General features: G+C 38.0%; 1 protein-coding gene across 3 annotated transcripts in view; it reads right to left on the bottom strand.

Moving 5' to 3' along the window:
* LOC125235223 (serine/threonine-protein kinase SIK2) overlaps positions 1–22,299 on the bottom strand; it is a 70,809-nt gene that overhangs the window by 8,358 nt on the left and 40,152 nt on the right. The window contains exons 3-6 of one of the 3 annotated variants that reach the window (XM_048141707.1): positions 20,450–20,513; positions 14,335–14,450; positions 12,392–12,562; positions 10,690–10,813 (exon numbers count right to left, since the gene is read on the bottom strand). In XM_048141707.1, coding sequence (XP_047997664.1) covers positions 10,690–10,813; positions 12,392–12,562; positions 14,335–14,450; positions 20,450–20,513 — 475 coding nt within the window. Of the gene's footprint in view, positions 1–10,689; positions 10,814–12,391; positions 12,563–14,334; positions 14,451–20,441; positions 20,514–22,299 lie in introns of those variants that run through there. The other 2 variants (XM_048141708.1, XM_048141709.1) reach the window with 2 other exon arrangements.

Raw genomic sequence — 22,299 nt, 5'->3', positions numbered from 1 at the left:
CTTAACTAGGTATAGGGTAGGCATCTATTTATTTTTGTACAAAGCGCGAGAATTTAAAGTGTTATATTTATAACCATCATGAGAATTGTGTATCTGAATAAATCCGGTATTTACCTACCTATTTAATCAATAGCTGACGCACGACTTTCAATCATATACTTTCAATTCATTTTAAACGTGACAACAAAATTAAAATTTTGAAACAACCCCCGACCCGACCGCGACATAGTAGACGGATTTTCATGAAACATGGCTAAGGACACTCCCGACTAACTCAGCTTTCAAACAAAAAGAACTAAATCTAAATCGGTTCATCCGTTCGGGAGCTGCGATGCCACAGACAGACACACACACAGACAGACAGACACGTCAAACTTATTCAACACGTCACCCCGTCGTTTTTGCGTCGGGGGTTAAAAAACTTAACGGTTTATATTCTACTTACATCCAATTAAGCTACTTATATTATTTATTTAGGCAGCCGTTAGACGAAAGATCATAAGTAGGCTAAGCAAGTAGATACACAAAATTTAATGGAGGGGGTCTAGTTAAATGGGCTAAATATACAGGATAAAAATGCACAACGCGAGCCCGAAATTAGGGGGGAATTTGACCCTGATAAGTACCAAAACTACTCCATAGTAGACTCATTCTAAAGCGGAATACAAGTTACAGATACATAAGTTGGTAAGGAAGAGTGTAGTAAAAGTTCTTAACACGCACTCGAACTATATTTAGTTCCTAATGCTAACTGAATGAACTTGATAATGGAATTATTACCGCGCAAGGTGAGGTTTGACGGCAGCACAAAAAGTACGCATTCGATCTGCGAGTGACGCACGACGCCTGTAAGAAGTTAAGAACCTAGGCGTGACACTTGCGCAGGTATTACTTATTACCACATTGTCTTTATTTAGTATTTCAACTTAGTAAGTACCTATTGCAAATGCACTTAACACGTTGATGCTCAATTTTGTACCAATATTGTTAAGTATTTTTTAATATGTTTCTTAAACCAATTATTGTAATCTTAATTGACTACCTACTCAGTTTAAACTATGTCGGGCGATTTGAAGATGCATTCCGCTTTAAGAGGGCTTTCGTGTTAAAAATAGTGAAATCGCAACCGAGCGCTTGATCATACCATGTGTGGTATCAAATTAAAGGGCTTTGCGAGTAGTTTATAAATATATATCACATTATAGGACTTTTTCTACTTGATCTAACAAAATATGAGAAAATGTCCAAAAGTGGTAATAATTGTACCGGTGAAGGCTCGTTTTCAAAAAATTGGCAAAAATCAATAATAGCAATTTATAATCACTAAGGCATAACAGCAATTTAAGTAAACGTTGCAGATTAATTTAGTACAAAACTTACTTCGATGTGATGTAGATTTACAAAGAAATTGTCACTTAATTTTAGGTAATTTCTGAAAAAATTGAATTCGCCTTAGGCTAGTTTACTCTTTTTCAAAAACTTAAAATAAAAATCTAGTCTGAAATGATTGTGGTACAGGATATACGAATTATAAATTTACCCGTTTTAATATTCAAAATTGTCCAAATTTTACAAATAAGATCGACTGATTCAGCTCTATACGTGCGTTTTTCTAAACGTGCATTAGAGAAAAATTCATAATTAATTTAGTGAGTTAGTTTTCAAAAATCCAGTCTTATAAAAATCAAGATAATAAGATGCTCTAACTGGAACTTGAATTAAATAAATCTATTGGATAACGGAAAGTGTAGTATTTCACCGACTAAAACTATCAATTTTACATTCTTTTGACGTTTTTTTTGAAAGCAGCCTTAATTAAAACCCGTCTACTTTTAATACGTTAGTGTTATGTCCATTCATTCCGATCATGCGTCATCCAATCGGAAATTAATTGCTTTCATCTGCTCTCAGTGAATGACGTTCGCTGAGAAATAAATAAACCGCCACAAAAATAATCTAATGTAAATAATTTAATCGCACTCGCTCTTTACTTAGCCTTAACAAAACATAGATTGGATCGGCAGTGACGAATTCGATTAAAATATTCGCCAAACAGTTTTCGCACTCTAGATTTAGATCGCGTCTAAATCCTGCACTTAACGAAAACAAAACAAGCCGGGAATCAACCGGGAATAATTTCGTACTATTTTATTTACCTTCCTTTACTTCTAAAATAAAGTCGATGAGTAGTGGAATTCGCCAGTCGATGCTATTAATAATCGTTTGGACGCAAATATCGCGTGCTGTGCTTGACCATTGACGCAATAGCGGAAAAAATGTGCGGGTGTTATTTAATAGTAAGTATAGAAAGTCGGATCGGATGGGCAAGGCGCCTGGACGTCGGCATGCTGATCCTTGGGAGATTAATTGCTAAGGAATGGAATTCGCTGCAATCGGATGTAGGTATTCGATTAGAAAAACAATCGAAGGCTATTACTAACAGACGCTATGTCTTTGCAGACTTTACCTTCATCGTCACTTTTTGCCATTAGGCGAGACAATATGGTAAATCGCTAGACTGGTAATAAAAAAGATTCCACGGCATTGTTTACTCACTAGTACATGCATGTTAAACATGCTATACACGAGAACTGACGCATTACAGACATGCTAATGATGGTATATCTTCATTTTGTGCCAAACTCGGTACAACCACTGACGTTGATGTCACGTGTCCTTTGACGATGAACTCGTTAATACATGTTCATTATGGTTTCTTGACTTTAGAAAGCCAAAGTCACTTATCAGACGTAAACAAAATGAAGTACGCCAGCAAAAAACGCTAGGTAATTTAGAAGACAATGTGTCTGTGAATTGAACATTGTTAGAAAGCCTCTAGAAGGGAGAGCTAAAGACGAAACATTATAGGTATCGGGAATCGAACCCGAGTCTCCAGCTAACGCGGCTGCCGTGATAAACCGCTACACCACCCCGACCGACCGATGATGTACCCGTCGCTCCAGTGTACGTTATCTCTGAAGGCTAGGCGCCTTTGACCAACTCTAAGGGCGAGCAATTTGTACTTGCACCTCCTATATGAATCCTTTTGCAGGATTAGGATATAGCGAGAGAGATGGTGCTGCCATCTATCGATTTATGGAACAAATCAAATTATTGTATTAAAATCTTTTTTCATTTATTTACTCTATTTTTAAATCAACCTATGCACTAGTAAGGCTAAAGGCTACTAAGATTAACGTGTAGCTACTTTCTTGTTTGACGTAAGGCACTTATTGTTCGACACATTGTTGTATGCTTTACCTACTTATAATACCATTACTGGCGTAATTGGTGGCGGCCTACCGATACGTATCGGTTAAGCTATTTACGTAAGACCTTTATTACAGTCATGTTTTAAAAGTATAATGAAAAACTCGTATGTGTGCAAGCTAGACTATGTTAGGTACTACGCATGTGCGGATCCAGGGGGGGGTCATGGGGGTCATGACCCCCCCCTGGAGCCTAAGTTGGCCATACAAATAGACCACGTGACCCCCCCCCCTGGGGCCCCGGACCTTTACCACATGACCCCCCCTGGGCACGAAGCTGGATCCGCGCTTGGTACTACCGTACTACGCGCTAATAAAGGTTGTTAAATAGAGAATAAACATGTTTATTTTGGCAGTCTAAATATCACGACATACAGGTGAGGCTTATATCTTCAAAAGCATTTATTTGCACAGTCGCTATCTATGCACTTTATAGGAAAGCGTACTACAAAAAGTGCTCGTCGACTATGTATTTATAGATATTCTCTTAGCTAGCGTAGCGTCTACTACTGTCTACGAAACAGTGTCTACGGTGAAATTCAAATTCCCTAAAATTTGAATTTAAACTGACACGACAGCAAAACCAACGGATTTAATCAAGACTCAAAATTGAATTCGCCTCACAAAGTCAACCAGATGGCCGGTTTAATATGTACAAAAATTTAAATTACCGTCCACGTCTCGAAATTTATCCTCTACTTATACAGATGGTGGTTCACCTTTGTGCCTAAATAAATACACGCGTAAATGTTCAGTGAAGTTGCGAATTTCAAACAAATATTGATGACTCATTGCAAATAATGGGCTTCAGGTACTTCGCTGTCATTAGGTACGCCCCTAAATATGTGCTATGATGACTTCCTCTCCAAATAAGAACCTCGTGTTCCTCGAATATTAATAACAGTCTTACAATCCTTCAGAAAGACCTTCGAAGAACCTTTTTACAAAGTTAATAGGGAAAATGTAACAAAGCATCTGTGTATAAGTAAATCTGAATAGAAAATAAAGAAGACATTTCAAATAGCTTTTATACCGATAGTGAGGTTTTAATTGGAGGCTTTATTTAGAGAGATTTAAATTGAATATATAGGTAACAAATTTTCATCACATTGTACATCAGCTGTCACGAAGCATGCCCTCGTTAACGACATTCGCAAACATTCGAAACGCTCGACGGTTTGAAAATTCACGAGGCGAGAATGCGTGACGTCAACGCCTCCCGAGCGATCAACTCTGAAAGAAAATACATTTTTCATGATGTCCTCCGGTGTGACGACATTCCGTGCTCAATACGCCCGTGCCTGTTTAGATAACTTGGCTCGTTTCAGGTATCTGCTTTTAGGTTTTATTTTTTAGGCGTGCTCTCTAAGACTTTCGCGACGCGACGTGACTCTCTTTATGGGTTTTACGGTGCTAAGCTAACGCAAATGGAAATACGTGCAAAGAAACAATGAAGCAAGTTATTGTAAAACCAGAGACGGAAACTTGATACGTATTGGTTACGCATGTTTGCTTACCTACAAATTAAACCTACTAATCTCTTACGTAATGGACGTTGTACGCCTGTTTCGCACAACGAAAGGAAATTGTTAACATATATGAGCATGTGCAGAAACAGTTAATTATACGCACATGAGAATGTACTTTCAGGCGTTAACCGGGCGGCACGCAAAGATTTCTATATTAACATGTAAGTAAGTGAGACATTTTGTCTACGGGTTGCGTGCGTGTTGCGGGCCTGCGGACCACGCGAAAACACTAAAATAAAACATATATACTGAAATGTATTTTTAACATGGAATTTACGACTCGTCGCCATTTAGGTCTAATCGAAATTCCTTAGGTGGATATTGTTTATTTAAAACTTTGTGACGCACGCAAAAAACGTGCCGATTCCCAAGACTAATTAGTTACTCCAGAAATAATAGTTATTTGTTATACAAGGGGGCAAAGTTGTATTTTAACGCCGAGTGTGGAATTGAAAAACGAGCAAGTGAAAGGATTCTATAGTTGAACCACGAGCGAAGCGAGTGGTTCGAGAATAGAATCCTGAACTTACGAGTTTTTTAACACACGAGAAGTAAAATACATTTGCACCCCGAGTGTAACACAAAACTTTTCCCCTCACTATAGCGAGGAAACTACAATGCAAAAAATGCGTTTTTCACTGCTTCCAGTAGTTCCACAGGTGGTAAATCATCTTTATTACTAGATTCACCTAGTTTTATCAATTTTAAAGCAGTTAATTTGACTTTATTCAAGGTGAAATTACTTTACCCACTAGTGGATAAAATGCGTTTTTACCCGCTGGTATTAAAGGACAAAACACGTGTTTCCGAGCTAGTGAGGGGAAAACAGAATTACTTTATTTTTTCCACCGATTTTTAAACAGTATTAATTAACGTAAACATAGCTAAATCCACAAAAAACGAAGATTAATTAAACAAATGCTGTCAAGCTATTTTGTTTAATTACGAGTAGGTCTAGGTTTAAATAAAATTACTTTGTATTTCCAATATGATGAATATAACTTCAAAGCTTGCATGTTATACGCCAGTTGCAAATAGTTATGCGATAAAGCACTCTACACAGACCAACGATTTTCGAGTAGCGAGTTAAACTAAAACCACTCAACACATAACACAGGTTTTATAGCTCAGTTTAGAATTCCCGACAAAGTTTTAGGGCATCTGGGTGAGCATTATCCACTTTGGAGAAGAAATATCCGATTCGTCCTTAGGGCGCGAAAATTATCGGAACTTGTAAAGACTAAATTTTCCAAGCACGAACCCAACATTAGCCGTCTTGAATTATTCATAAATAGGGGTGCTCAGTAGCGGCAACGTTATTGTGTCCTTGGCGGTCAATACATTATATAAACAATACATTATATAAAAGTAACGTTAAAGAGTTCAGGGGCAAGCGAGTCTGTGCGCCTTTGAGAGCCTCCTCTCTCCTTCAAGCGACCTCAATCCGTAAGCGTCCTAGAAACATAAGCGGTGGTAATCCTTCGTTAGAAACATTTCGTGCTTGTAAAAGGCATTCCAGATTAAACCCTTTAGTGAACATGGGAATGTCGGACTGTTAAGTACGAAATTGGGTAGTAGCTACTTTTGCCCATCACTTATTTATGCCGATGATTGTAGTAGGTACCTATGGCCTATATTCTGAACAAAATACGCTACATTTAGGTATTTAAGCAACTTCTGCGGTAATGTTAAACACCTTAAAAGTAACACAACAAATTGTGTCGAAGGAATTAAAAAGATTAAATTCTAAAATACAGCCAATAAAATTGCCAGTATTGTCAATAGGAGAGCACTACTAGATATTTCAAAAAAATTGCCAGTATTTTCAATAGGAGAGCACTACTAGATATTTATTTCAAAAACATTCTTAGTGAATGAAGATAAATGCCGCAATGAAGTGCGAATTTATTTTCCTGTTGATAGCTAGCTTTTATTTTAGGATAAGGCATGTTTATATAAAGTCATTAAAGTTTCGCGCGTCAAGCGGGACCGGGAGTATCGACACTCGGGACTCCTCGCCCGGACTATTTCTGGCACCCCCGTCATCGATAAGGTACGTAGGTAGACTAGGTAGGTGCTTACGATAATTCGGAAGAAGACTTCTATCTATCTATCTATAGCAGCCTCTAAAGTGCCCGTCTTCGGACATAGGCCTCCTCTCCATTCCTCCACGCTTGTCGGTCCATTGCCATCCGCATCCAGTCCAGAAGACTTACTTATCTTAATTTGCGTCAACACAGCGACTGCTCGTATTACGTATCTCAGTTTTTTTTTACTTGCTATCGATAATGTGTGACCTAATAAGTAAGATAACCCTTGAAAGAAAATAATTATACACAATGAATGTACACGTACAGCAAATGTACCTACAGTTTTTGTGTTCCGCGTTTTGTGCGCGAGAACAGAGGCCGGAGGCCCGTTATTGTCACAGCATGATGGGGATTCGCCTCAGAGGAAAAATATGTGAGCGTTCCCTTGTTTTTAAGGGTCAAAAAAGTAGTAAACTCACCAGCAATGAAGTACTAAACAGAAATTCAGAAGTGTAATTACAATCATTTACTAAAACAAACCAGTAGAAGAGTCCAAGGAACCATTAGCAGAGTTTGCTCTTATTCCCAATATTTATTAGACTTATAGATGTTAAACTTTTGCGAGACATAGGTATTCAAATATTTAATGAAACCACGCGTGCTCGGAGTTTAGCCGCCGCGTGAACTCCTATCCTATATGCCTGAACAGGGGCCTCCAAAATTAGCCCGAAAAATGTCGCAGCAGTAGCGATATAATAATGTGAGTATAACCGTGGTTTCATTAAATACTTATTAGTCTTAATACTAATCAATATACACTATAATTGTAGTTCACATGGATTCAACACGTCAGGATTCAGTTACCAATAGCAACACGGCCAGGGCCGGGCCGGCCACGGGATGCATGATTGAGCAGCGGCTCTGACGCAAACACCTCTATGCTTATCGATTTCATTATTTTTTTATCATATAAGTGCTTAAATGAACACTAGCCACATTGCGTGCGATTCATTAAGAACAACTAATTACGGTTAATCTTTTCGCATTACCACTAACACCATTACTCCATTTAATAAATATACCTACGCCATAATGGTTTTTGACGTCTCTAAAAGTACTGACTTTCTTTAAAATCTGAAAGATCTGAATAATCTGAAAGTTATTTATTATATACCTTATTATAATACTATCTTCTTTGGTTTCTAGAAAATTCCGTTAGAGTTCAATCTGGATCTTGTTATTTTCTTACTCTGAATTTAAAGAACTGAACACAATTCATTCAAAGCTAAATCTTCACATATGTATACTTAGTAGCATTAGATTGTAGACCGAGTAGTCTATTTAAATGCCGTCTTCACAGGTACCACTACAGAGCCGTATACAAAAAAAATACTATTCTAAATTTCAAACCGATATAGCATAAGTACTTCTTGAGAATCTTGAGATATTTAGTACGCGCATGTATGAGTAATGTGACAGACAGGGTCGCATCGCATCATAAATACCCAGCATAAAGGAACCCTCCTTTTGTACCATTTTGGTGCGGAACAAGTGACGATATATTAGCAGAGACAAGCAAGTTACAGCGTTGTGTCCAAGATTTTCAGAACATCGTTCGTGACTTGATAGTAATTCCAAAACTTATGAAATAGGTTACTGTAAATGTCCCTAAACTATAAATTACTAATAAATACAGGGGGAAAATTGTTTTGAGAAGCTCAAAGCTTGTTGACCATGGCATCGGATAAAAATGAAAACTATGGCTTTAGGTTTTAATGGGATTTGTCTTCTAATGGGATTTGTCTTCTTATATTTATTTAGTTTTCACGATATAACGATAAAGTGGAATTCCGTAACTTCGTTGCGTCATATAGTTGAAAGTTTCGTAGTTTCATTGAAACAGGCTACTTATCAAATAATAAATTTAATTACGTAAGTTTTGGGTGCATAAGCCAAGACTGACATTTTCTTAAATGGGTCATCCATTTAAGAAAATGTCATTCGAAACTTTTTTTTTCTATCAAGGTATCCACCATTTTCTATCATCAAAGTTAAATATTATATATATTTTAATAAAAAATAAATACTAAAAGAAACATTATGAACATAGATTTTCGTTTCGCAATAAGTACCTAGGTAATGGAGCCCATATTTTCGCTAAGTGGCATTATTCGGAAAAGTCATTACCCGAGAGAACCATCCAAAGTTTGCCGACGAAATCTCCCTAATTAGAAAGAAAATGGGCAAACTTGATGAAGACGTGACCATCGGGCTGACCTTTGCGAAATCTTTTACTAACGCACTACTTAGGCAGGATTCTAAATAAAATCAATATGGCAGCTCAACCCCGTAAGGAATTCTCCTATTTGGACACGTACCTATCTAAAGTAATTGGGTTGTTTTGTATTTTTTTATTGATTGATATAGGGCTCCATACATTCCACTTCTCTTTTCCTGCCGAACAGTCTAACCTGATTGACAGTAACTACAACGGGCTCTCCAAACCCCGGCCTGCTAAGCGTTCCAATCTACGGTCCGGCCTGTGGGTGCGTTCAGCAATATAGCCCTTAGACATAAAAATACCCCTGCTTCAGAATAATAAGTGGGTAAGAGTAAAATTTAGAGGCAAATCTCTCCGCCACAACTTCTTTCCTAAATATCTTGGAGTCACCTTGGATAGAGGTCTCAACTTTAAGGAGCATTTAAATAACCTAGCCGCAAAACTGAAGACCCGTAACAGCATCGTTCAAAAGCTAACTGGGACCACCTGGGGCGCTAATGCAGCTACGCTCCGAACGACAGCGCTTGCCCTTGTATACTCCTCAGCCGAATACTGCTCACCAGCGTGGTTAAATAGCACCCACACCTCCACAGTCGATACCCAGCTGAAGCACACGATGCGGCTTATTAGCGGCTGCCTTAAACCAACGCCCACGCACTGGCTGCCGGCACTCAGCCATATCCTACCGCCAAGCATCCGACGCGAAAAGTGCCTCGATCGAGAAATCTCGAAGATCCGCACGAACACATGCTTGCCTATTCACGAGGACCTCAACGCGCTCAAGACCCTCAGGCTTAAATCTCGCAAACCCCCAGCATTAAATAGTACATTACATCAGAGGCCGGGAAAATGAGGATTTCCGGCCAAGTGGGTATATACGGCCGAGCTAGCGTGCGAGCGAGGCCGGATAGGGATACGAGGCCGGGAATCCGTTTTCACGCCGAGGCATGTATAGTGCTTTTCTCAAACATACAATGAAATTTTAAAAAAATGCTCTAAAGGACAATATTTTATAAATAAAAGTTACTTTGCAGGCCTAGGCCTAAAAAATAATATGAAATCCCTTTACAGTCCTCTCGAGTTGTTGCGCCCAAAAAGCGATACTTCCCAGCCCATTTTAAGGAACGTAAAGACAATATTTCATTGCATGTTTGAGAAAATTCCATTTGCTCGACCCACAAACTAACACATTACAGGCGTGGACAGCAGAATGGGACTCGAGGTCTATGCCTACAGACCTTTTTGAGCTACAAGCTGGGATCCGGCCAGTGGGATTTGAGGAACCTCGACGACTTTGGTGTCGGTTAAATCGGATTAGGACAGGCGTCGGTAACTGCGCGTCGCTGTGGTGTAAATGGGGGTGGCGCGAGTCATCGGAATGCCAATATGGCGACCCGGATCAGACAATACACCACATTGTCTTTGAGTGCCCCATCACCAAATTTAGCGGAGAATTGGCAGATCTTAAGACCTTGTCGACGACTGCAATCGAGTATCTGCAGTCTGACTTTTTAAACATTTAAAAGTAGAGAAACGATATATGCCATACGATAAATAAATAAGTGGGAAAAATAACTTACCTTGACTCATAAAATAAGGTATCCTAAACCGGCCGGACAGCACCCGGTCCCGCAGCGACTGAAGCGTGGACCCGTCGAATGGTAGCGCGCCGCACACCAACACATACAGCACCACTCCCAGGCTCTGCAAAATACACATTATTACACATCGTCATAATTAATTGCAAAAACCTCTGAAGCAGCTTCGATACATCTGATGGTGTCCGTCCCTGAGTGAGTGAAATGATCATGGACGGACGCCATCCGATGTATCGGAGCTGCCTAAGCTCTCACAAATATCGGAACACGCACTGTAACGTCTTGGTAAATAAGAATCTATTAAGAGAGAGTATTTGATGGTGACTGGAAAAATCATCAGCAGCTCATTCTTTCCGGCTCTGATCAAGATTATCAATTCATCAGGACAAAGTCATGATGGGCAAATCAATCAGTCAATCTAAGATGACAAGAAAATGCGAAACGAACCGGTGCGGAAATGGAATAAATATGCGCGCGACTTTCCGTAACATCTGTCATATCATTTGGCGCTTATCGATGTATGATTGTTATTTTTTCTAGGCCCTAACTACTAATCTTACCAACTATTGGACTTTCGCTGTGTTCGATCATCTGTTTCAGCCATTGATAGTTTGGCGCAGTTTGACCTAATATTACTTCGTTAGAGGGGTACGTTTTCCAAGTTTTTCAAGACGTACTCGCCACTTTATTTTATCCAAAACGCATCACACACAATTAAAAACATATTGCACATAAAAAATATTCCACTAACATATCCCTCTTAAAAATAATATATGCTACGTCGAGGAATAGAGTTATATAAATGTAAAAACAATAATTGAGAATGTAAAATCATAAGGATTACCAGTTACCACAGCATACGATGCGTTCAAGGTGGCTATAATAGTATGTATTACAAATAACTAATACAATCGACTTCATGATTGCAAATTCGTCTCATTTGGCAACATATTTCTGTACGCTTTTACGACTATAAGGTATAACATAAAATGTGTAACGTATAACATAAAATTTCTTTTGCAACGGTACGAACTCGGCAATGCATTTCGAAAGTTAATAGCAATTTTCGTCACAGTCATTGTTTTACTGACTGGATACGGCTAACCAAGTAAACATGCTTACTTCACATAAATGTTTGTAGTTCGTGAATGACACAAGCCATTATCTCTTATAAAAGTGACGCATTAATTATCAACAATATCACTTATCATTCAAGAGTGCCTTTGCAAACAAAATAAAGTCAAAGCAAACTATTTACCTTTCGTTCAGAGGGCATTAAAAAAGTGACAAGTGACGTTAACGCCCGTCACTACTAAATACCTACGACCTACGACAGTCTAAAAACTATAAAGATGTTTCAGCAAGACGATATTGTTTTAAGAACGTAAGACAAAAACGCCATCATGCTGCCGATTATGTTCTAACAATTGGTTAACATGTTTATCTTGTTTTGATACTATGGATCCGTACCTTACCGCGGCTGTATGTATATGTATAACGAATACACCATACAGTCACCGTTTCAAAATGTGTTGATCTGAATTTGTTATGGACACAATCTCTTATATCAATAACGAACCCATCGTCGTATCAAAACAAGATGAAAGCCTTATCAGATTTTTAAATCAACATCGGCCTTCATTTGAAGGCATAGTAGATATAAATAGAAATTGTAATATCGTACCCATATGTCGATCTCCGGCCCGGTGTACCGTTTGCCTTCAAACACCTCCGGCGCAGCGTATGGCGGGGAGCCACACCACGTGGCCAGCAGCTCTCCTGTCGCGTAGTAGTTACTGAACCCGAAGTCTGCGATCTTGATGTTCATATTCGCATCCAATAGCAGGTTCTCCGCCTAGATGGAAAAAGTTTTCTCATTCAACAAACTTGGTGTAGCGAGTTTTTCGGACGTGCAGAAATTGATTGAATGCGAATGTAATATGTGATATTTTGTGTCCACATTAGGTCAGAAAATGGATATTATCATCAATAATGTAAAATGTCTATTAAATTTATGACGTTTTCAATTACATTCCTTACAGTAGCAACAAGTGCGAAAAAGAGGAAGATCTTTTTTCTGCACTTGTATCGTATTATACTATTTCAGTACCTACAGATGTTGGTCTTGTCAGGTCGAAACTTCGGAAGGCCATCTGTACCTACTGAAAAACGTCGTACGATACACGTGTGAAAAGGAAATTCGCTTAATTTTATTCGCACTTGTATCGTATCGTAATGTACTATTAAATCAATAATTTGACTAGCTCCTTTGTTATATAATAATAACAAGCACAGCGACCGCATAATGTAGTTTATTGCTGAATAAAAAGCAGGCTAATAAGCCAATGTTTGTCTGTATACAAAGCGCAGATATTTTGCTCGAAAATGGAGGATAATAAAATGCAGCCTCAAACAATTCCAAAATAACAGCTTATGAAATACTGTGCAGCTTTTATAGTGGGTAATTAAATTAATCCGGTCTGCTGCTTGTTGGAGCTGGTGGTCGCTGAAATCAGTTTTTGATCGCTCATTTTCATCAATTTTGGTATTAAATAGCTTGTTGAATTTTACACATGACCGTCTATAATTTAATTAGAATGGAAAGTTATGTAACCTGCCATTAGTCAATTAAACTTTAATGACAATAGTACGTAGGTACAGTCCAAAAATGTGGTTTACCACCCTACGGTTGAGGTTCGTTTGAACGTCATGAGACAACAAGGTCGATTTCCCATTGCAATAATAATATGTCAGTGACAATTGCTCTGTCTATTTATGATACTTACGTCATGCCATGTGTTAGTGAACCTTAGCGATCGTTAGAGCTCACAGAAACTTTTGTCAAAACTGGCAGACCACTTTCTTGGCCCACTGTACATATGTATGTTTAAGTATTTATATGAACGTAAACAGAATCAAAATGTTCTAGATTTTAATTATCAATTTATCACGGATTTCCGCAAAGTAACGCCTGATTCAAACGATTAACTAAACAGACTCGTCAGACTCCAACATTTTTTCACGAATAAAGTATGTACAGTCAAACAATTGGAACCCTAGGCCACTGTAGAAATATGACATAGTGACGTTATAAATCAGATTGTAAGAAATCTCTTACTGCTTGTCATTTTGACATGATGGTTGTAGAATGGCCTAGGGTTCCAATTGGTTGACTGTACATGTACCTATCTCGTAAAATACTTAGATAAGACAGGGTCCGGATTTTTGTGACCTGTATTGAGCATAAAATTTTACGAGCACAAGATTAAACTAAGCCAACGGTTCTCAACCATCAAGTTTCGCGCCTCCCAAAAACATAACGAAAAAACTTGAAAACTGAATGATCTTTTACACAACAAGTAGGATATTGTTGTTTCATGCTTCTCTGATTATATGATAAGAACACTCCCGACTAATTCAGCTTTCAAACAAAATAAACCTAAATCTAAAACGGTTCATCCGTTCGGGAGCTACGATGCCACAGACAGACACATACACAGACAGGCAGACACGTCAAACTTATAACACCCCGTCGTTTTTGCGTGGGGGGTTAAAAACTAAAGTCGTGTAACACGGTCCGGCGTCCGGCGAAAACGAATACCTGCAGGCGGTTTTGTAGACACAAACCTTGAGATCTCGATGTACTATCCGCCTCTCGTGGCAGTATTCCACCGCGGACAGGATCTGCCAGAATTTCCGCCGCGCCGCCTGCTCAGCCATCCGCCCGTAGCGAGCGATGTAGTCTGTAAGGAAATATACTTGATTAAATTTGGTCCAGGTTTCTTTCTAGTTTTGTAGGAAGATATTTCAAATATAAATGGCGTATTGTTATGTAAATGTAACAGGTTCTCCGTGATTTAAAATAATATTTGTTCTCGTAATGACGAGAGTACAATATTTACGGACGTACGACGAACAAATGTTATTACTTATAAGCAGTGTAGTCTGAGGTCAGGGGCCCATTTCTCGAAGCTACAAGTTACAATTTACAAGCGGTTGTCAATGTCTAATATGACAAGTTGGAAAGAGTCTTCCGCTTGTAACTTGTAACTTTCAGTTTTGAGAAATGGACCCCAGTGGCCCGTTTCTCGAAAGGTTTGACAGTTCGCACATTTGTAATACAAGGCTTGTAGCTTTCGAGAAACGGGTCCCAGGTCACAAAAATTACCTTAATATCTTAGCGATGTTTATAAGTTTTATAACTCCTCTTGACTATATTAAAGTGGCCAAGAGTCAAACTATATTGAGAGTTGAGACCCTATAATTATACATAATATTCACATAAATATACTCGTTTCAGTATCAGATACTTTGCATACCGTAAACTTGATAAACTAAGTTATTTCGACCCAGGGACGCGGCCCTCTTAGTAATGAAGTTTTATTTTAATCAAGGTGTTTCCTCATATTTTATTTTAAACTTATTAAATGTAATGGTGCGAGCGTCAGCCGCTGATCTAATATTTTATAACGAACTTTTTAAAATATTTTTTTTTCAAAACATTATGTCGCATCCAACAGCAGTTTTTCACTACGGAAGCCAACGCTTTTGTTATAAGACCACATGGTAAATATTGTATGTTATGGGTTGTAACAAGAGTGCCCGGAAACGCACGCTTATTTGCTAATTTCGAGACCGAATGACATCAGCCATGCAGGTGCGATTATAGTGTGGTCCATTCATGGACGTAAACAGCAGGACCACCGGCGTTCGTTAGGATTGACTATTGAGTGTTTAATTGATATTACTTCGGTGGAAATTTAAGTGTAACACTTCCCTCTTGTCGTTATTGTTTAGAATTTTATTTTGAAGATTATGGAGAAAATCCTGAAAATTGCGGGTGAGACTAGGGCCGGGAAAAGTGGTGTACTAGACTCTTCTAGTTTAGCCCACTGCTGAGCATTTCTCTAAATGCTCAGCAGTGGGCGAAAAAGGACTGATATTAATTACAATTCAATGTCAAAACAACACAAGTCAAAAATAAAAATACAAAAACTAAATTACAACATTCAATAATGACAAACTGAAATAATAAAACTAAAGTAATTATACTAAAAACAGAATAAAATCTAATAAATGTCAACCATAAATAACATTGATAATTTTATATTAAATTTACCTACTAATAGCTATAGTTTGTGAAATTGGTGTTTTTTGATGCCAATCGATTCCATTCCTATTCACTATCAATATTTGCTTAGGATAATCAATGGATACATTTTCCATCCATTTTACTATCTCCTTGGAGGCCTTTGCCCAGCAGTGGTACACGACAGGCTCCAAATAATAAGTATCCGCCACGTGTATCCTTGCCTTTAGTTAAAATGTCTAAAAGGGCCTCTGTGCTGTTGGCTTCGGCCCCACGCATGCCTCCCAAAGGTCCGGGACCCCATGGTCCCGAGATATGGAAAAGACAGACAAATAATAATAATAATTTAGTATAGGAAAAAGTGGAAAACGTTTTCTTCATGTTGTGGCTCTTTATTAGTACATTACCGCAAGTTGAGCGCAAAGAAACTATCGATACTGAATAGGAATGGAATCGATTGGCAGCAGAAATACACTATGTGAAAAAAAAATCATACAAATTGTATGGAAAAAGTTTTTCGCGATTTGTAACTTTTCTAGCCTAAATTTTTTTTGGGTCCATAGAAGCTTTTGATCCTAGATAGGAATGGAATCGGTTGGCGTCAAAAAAAAAGTTTGTCAAAAATGCCCTTTTTCCCTGCCCTGTATATTTTTTCCAAAATCAGTAAATGCCATTTTTCGTCAATTTGAAATCTAGGGAAGGTCTCCTTAGACCATTTTCGCGTAGCTGCCCTTACTGACCCGCTATCAAAATACACCCTGTATAGTACCTATACAACAAAGGGAGCAAAATTATCTGATACGATCTTATTTGTAAAGACATAAGAGGGCGTCCCATATTTTCGCAGCCTTCAAAGAGTAACATATTATTGTCCTGAAGTCCTGATTGATGATATCGAATAGAAATTGTTTTTAAATTGATGCTTCGTGGCATAATAACTAATTTTCATCCCTCAGTTACATGTATGGGGGGCCCCACCCCCAATTCTTTTTTTTACTATTTAGTGTCATAATTTTGTAGCGGTTCATACAACACATATTCCCATCAAATTTCATCACTGTAGTACTTATAGTTTCCGAGTAAATCGGCTGTGACAGACGGACAGACGGACAGACGGACAGACGGACATGACGAAACTATAAGGGTTCCGTTTTTGCCATTTTGGCTACGGAACCCTAAAAAACCGGCCAAGAGCGTGTCGGGCCACGCTCAGTGTAGGGTTCCGTAGTTTTCCGTATTTTTCTCAAAAACTACTGAACCTATCAAGTTCAAAACAATTTTCCTAGAAAGTCTTTATAAAGTTCTACTTTTGTGATTTCTTTTATATTTTTTAACCATATGGTTCAAAAGTTAGAGGGGGGGGGACGCACTTTTTTTTCCTTTAGGAGCGATTATTTCCGAAAATATTAATATTATCAAAAAACGATCTGAGTAAACCCTTATTCATTTTTAAATACCTATCCAACAATATATCACACGTTGGGGTTGGAATAAAAAAAAATATCAGCCCCTACTTTACATATAGGGGGTACCCTAATAAAACATTTTTTTCCATTTTATTGGTACCAAATTTCAGCTTTCTAGTGCTAACGGTTACTGAGATTATCCGCGGACGGACGGACGGACGGACAGACAGACATGGCGAAACTATAAGGGTTCCTAGTTGACTACGGAACCCTAAAAATCGCTTCAATCAATGGAATAGGCTGATTCTATAGCGTTTAAACAATCAGCTAAGAATATTGATAAGGGAATTTTGAGCAAAGTGATTTCACGGTAACTAAAGTATAAGCAACTAAAATTCAATTACGCTCATGTTCTGTTTTATAAGAAACTAGCTTTTGCCCGCGGCTTTGCTCGCGTTAGTCGAAAACTACGGAATGCTCCATACAATCTTTCAACCCCCATTTTCGAGAAGTGAGCGGTTAGAAAGAGACAAAAAATTGCCTATGTCACTCTCCATCCCTTCAACTATCTCCACTTAAAAATCATTTCAATTCGTCGTTCCGTTTTGCCGTGAAAGACGGACAAACAAACAGACACACACACTTTCTCATTTATAATATTAGTAAGTAATAAGTAACTAAGTATGGAACTATGGACTATATGATTTCATAAATACTGGTTTTGCTACTTGTACTTAAGTCAATAAACAGCAACACAAACGGATACTGAAACCAAAATTAGACCTCAGTGGATTATGATTATTCTGTGGTTAATAACGCAAAACCAAAAATAAACGGATTTACTGAAAGGAAAAAAATATTTGATAATGATCAGATGGAAACATCATTCACAATCGTATCGTAATAAGTAATTGTTAATAAAAAACATTCGGCTTGCTCTTTGGTCAATTATGTTGTGGTTGTGATTCATTCTCAGAGCCTGTATTTTGCTGACTAAGTCTCATTCAAACCCTTTTCTGATCAACGTCGTGCGTGTAGGTACCTACCAACACCATTCCAATCTATTGCCAATACGTCAACATTTTATTCCACAAATGGCGTTTCGTTTTTTGGGAGAATGTAGTCAGCTGTCTGCGAAATTACTTCCCCCGCCCCTAACCCTTGCGCGCCCCACGGTGGTGACGTCACGCCCAGGCGTCTGACGTCACGGTCGAAGCCACGATCGCGGAGCGCCCTTAATCGATTTCGAGGTTACGCTTTTGGGCGTCCGGATTTATGGAGGGAATGGTTTAATTTAGTTCGGTTCTGAGCACGCAAGTGTATAGAAAGTTAGAAAACAATGAAATAAAATGATCGATGCTTTAGATTTCGTTCTCTACCCAATTCCGTTAGTAAAGCATTATTTTTCACATATTCATTAATGGTATCCTGGTACCTACCGTTAATAGCCAGTAAGGGACCGGAAAGTACCGATTATATTTTCTGAGAAGACGTAGCCTTACTAAATATACTATTATATACTAGAGATAAAAATAAAAAAGACTACAGAAATTTGTTCAAAATATGTAATATTCTTCCGGTGAGCCATAAGCATAAATATTTAATTTTTTACAACAACCGTGGCAGTCGAGAGCATACCCAGTTACACTCTAACGATGTTTGAGGAACCAGGTCGGTGTCTGCGGGCAAGTTTGTTGTGCCGAGGGACACTAACTACTACGGCGATAGATGTCTTCACAAACGCCTTCCCTACATACTCAACAGCCTGCCCACTGACATCAGACAGGAAGCCAACAAAGTTAAATTTGGTAAAAAGCTGCGTAGTTACCTCATAAATTGTGTATAGAAATAGTTTATCATACCCAAGTATTTAATACTATAGATTATTTTATAATATAAGAGAGTAGAGACTGCACGATCCAACAGTCAAACCGTGGAAACTGTTTTGTGGGACACTGTACTTGTATAAGCTGTATACATTTATTTTAATAAATAAATAATAAAAAAAAAAGATGTCCACGTCATCACGAGTATCAAATTATCCAAACAGGTATTGCAAGTTGGAAATTTAAATTAAAAGCGTTCTGTTTGACAAGTCCCTAATAAGCACTTTGTGTTTGAACCCACTGAACACAATTGGGAACGAGGCACCTTTACAACTTATTTGATAGAAAGGAAATTGGGTATCGAGATTGGGGACTTTCAATATTATTTAAATACGTGCGTAGAGTTCTAAAGTACGCAATGAGCGCCTCGAGTATTCAAGAAAAAAAAACTAAGGTTTCTGCCGATAATACAATAACTACGGTTCTTTACGGTACAATAAAGTCAATAAAATAAGCATAAAGTGACGTCCTGTCATGTCGTAACCGTTTACGTCCGCGGTAGCTTCTCCAGATGACGTTAAAGGCGAGGAATTCGAGTGAAGGTAATGTCAGTCGCATTCCATCTGGCCCTTGTCTAATTTAGTTTCTTCCTACACTATGACGCACATAGTTCAGGAAAAATAAGATACCTTACTTGGATAGCTACTCTTAGGTTGTACTGTACCTTTGTACGCAGGTGTATTTTCAGTTATAGCTTACTCTTCCTGTCCATCGTGAAATCGTCCTTATCGTTTTTCGGGAGTGGAGAATTCGAAATTCGAACCATAGACCTAAAATGGATTAAATTAAGGAATACGATTTTACCAGAAGTATTCCTTCTGTTCCGCGTGTTATACATTATATAGGTTACGCCTGCACCGCGACAGGAATAGAAATTGCCTGCTAACACCCTTATTCATAAACGTACTCTAAAGTTATCAAGCCGATAAAGTTCGTTTGTCCCTTTCCGGCGTATATTAGGTGTGGTAGAAAAGGACAAACGAACTTTATCGGCTTGATAACTTTTGAGTATGTTTATGAATAAGGGGGTTAGTCTTTAATAGGTAATATTATTAAACGCTCATTGCGTAACACCATTAAAACGGGTTTCCCTTTATTCCCGACCATAACAGTAATATAAACTATGTTCGTTTTGAATACATTTGTATTATAGCTATCGGACGAAGGTATCGTTGCAGGCGACAGGTAATTAATGAATCCTGTTCAGTATTTCCAAACACGTGATAAATCGGCCATCAAACAACACAAAGCCATCGCTGCTAATACATGTCATCAATCAAAAGCCCGTGGTTGGAACCCGACGAAAAATGTGAATAAAGAAACATATATTTAAGTCTATTGTTCTTGGCATACCTACTTACCAAAGATCTCTCCTTTGCTGGCGTATTCTGATACTATGTAGATCATGTTTTTCGTCTCCATGACCTGTTGGCAAGAAAAACAGAAAATCATTATCAGGTACATAACATACCAAATCGTCATCGAAAAATAAATAAAAAATGACCTGCAGGGCAATCATGATCGCGCGATAAATGAAACACTAGATAAAACATCGGGCCGTCCCAGCTATCGCACTTACAAATAGTGCGATTTTTTTGCTATTTTTTGCCCATACGAGCCCAAGAGAAAATCGACAAAGGGTAACGAATATAAACGCAGTTCCAGCGGACTACTATTTAATCTCATCTACCGGTGTTCAATCCCTACTTATAATAACGTCTAAAATGAACTAGGTAATTAATGAAATAAAACTATGGAAACGGATTAAATCGCGTATAGTGAATTTAAAATATATCCCGACGAGAGTCTTCGAGAGTCTTCGAGAGTTCGAAACGTCGGGATGTATTTTAAATTCTTTATACGCGATTTAATCCGTTTCTATAGTTTTATTTCATGAGTAACTATCGCGGTAACCGAAGACCATATTAGGTAATTAATACTAATAAAAACCTTTATTTTCCACTAGGTACTTAAGTACGAAGACGGTTCCAATCATATAATTCCTGGTAACTAGATAATAGTAAAAATCCGAGCAATATTCTTTAAAAAACACAGGATCAACACGTTCAACATTATATTGCGAATCCGTTCAAGGGCGTCTACGTTTTAGATGTTACGCCTCAGGAACCTTTTAGCTGTAAAGTGAACGTCAATTTTGCAGATATCGCGGCAATAGGAATTGCTAGTGTAAATCTCGCAAGCCGCAGAGCTGATACGGGTTTAAAGGCAGGTCGTCTATTGAAAACGATTCTTACAATTTACAAAAATAAAAAATGTAAATGTGTATGGAAAATAAAAAATGTGTATGGAAAATGAAAAGTTAGAAAACATATCAGCTTTTGAGACTTAAAACTGATAAACCTAAGATTAAAATATATATGATCGGAGCAACAAGAACTCCAAAATCAATCGATTAGTCAACGAAAACGATTTTTATCAAAAGCAAAATATTACAGCAGGCCGGCCATAAACACAATATGGAATTCCAGAGGAGGAGGATTGGAGGTATCTAGTGAGTAGAAACCGGGAAAAAATCCTTTTTTCTAATTTTGATTAACAATAACAAGGTTCAGTGAAGGCATTAGACCGGTAGATGTACAATGTTTACATACACATACCTTAAACAAAGCGAAAAGCATTATTCATAAAGGTCGCGTTACAGTTCACGTTTGTTTTGAAAGATGTTATGCTAGACAGCACCAGTGAGTCATGGTGAGGTATTTTTAGTCGGTTTACATTTTTACGGCGGCCGCGGCTAGTTCACGGGCGCGACCCTCCTAAACTTGCCTCACCTTACATCATTAGCCAGTTTCATTAGAATACCGTTTCACATAATTTGAATACTAGATACGTATTCAAGCGATTGATGTCCTTTATTTCAACATTGTAATTTATCGAATAAGTCATGGTATGCGTTAAAAAAATACTATACTTAAAAAAAAATAGATTCCGTATTTTTATTGGCATTACTTCCTGTTTCGTATACAAATAATGACTTGCCGTGGTGAAACCAATCGATGAGACAGCTATAGCTGAAACGATTTCTATTTTTCTGGCAGATGTAAACAAAATTGTGTAGGTATAAGTAAGTGATATGTACAACAGTATGTGTAGATTTCCATTGCATTCCGAATGCAGGTAACAAAAGAGGAAGAATATAAGAATCCATTCCATCTTATTTTATACATCAGATTTAATATAATGTGACGGA

Source organism: Leguminivora glycinivorella, chromosome 17 (assembly GCF_023078275.1).
Source record: "Leguminivora glycinivorella isolate SPB_JAAS2020 chromosome 17, LegGlyc_1.1, whole genome shotgun sequence".
In the NCBI taxonomy this organism is placed as follows: domain Eukaryota; kingdom Metazoa; phylum Arthropoda; class Insecta; order Lepidoptera; family Tortricidae; genus Leguminivora; species Leguminivora glycinivorella.
The sequence above is the reverse complement of the archived record's forward strand: the minus strand, read 5'-3'. Positions and strand labels throughout refer to the sequence as shown.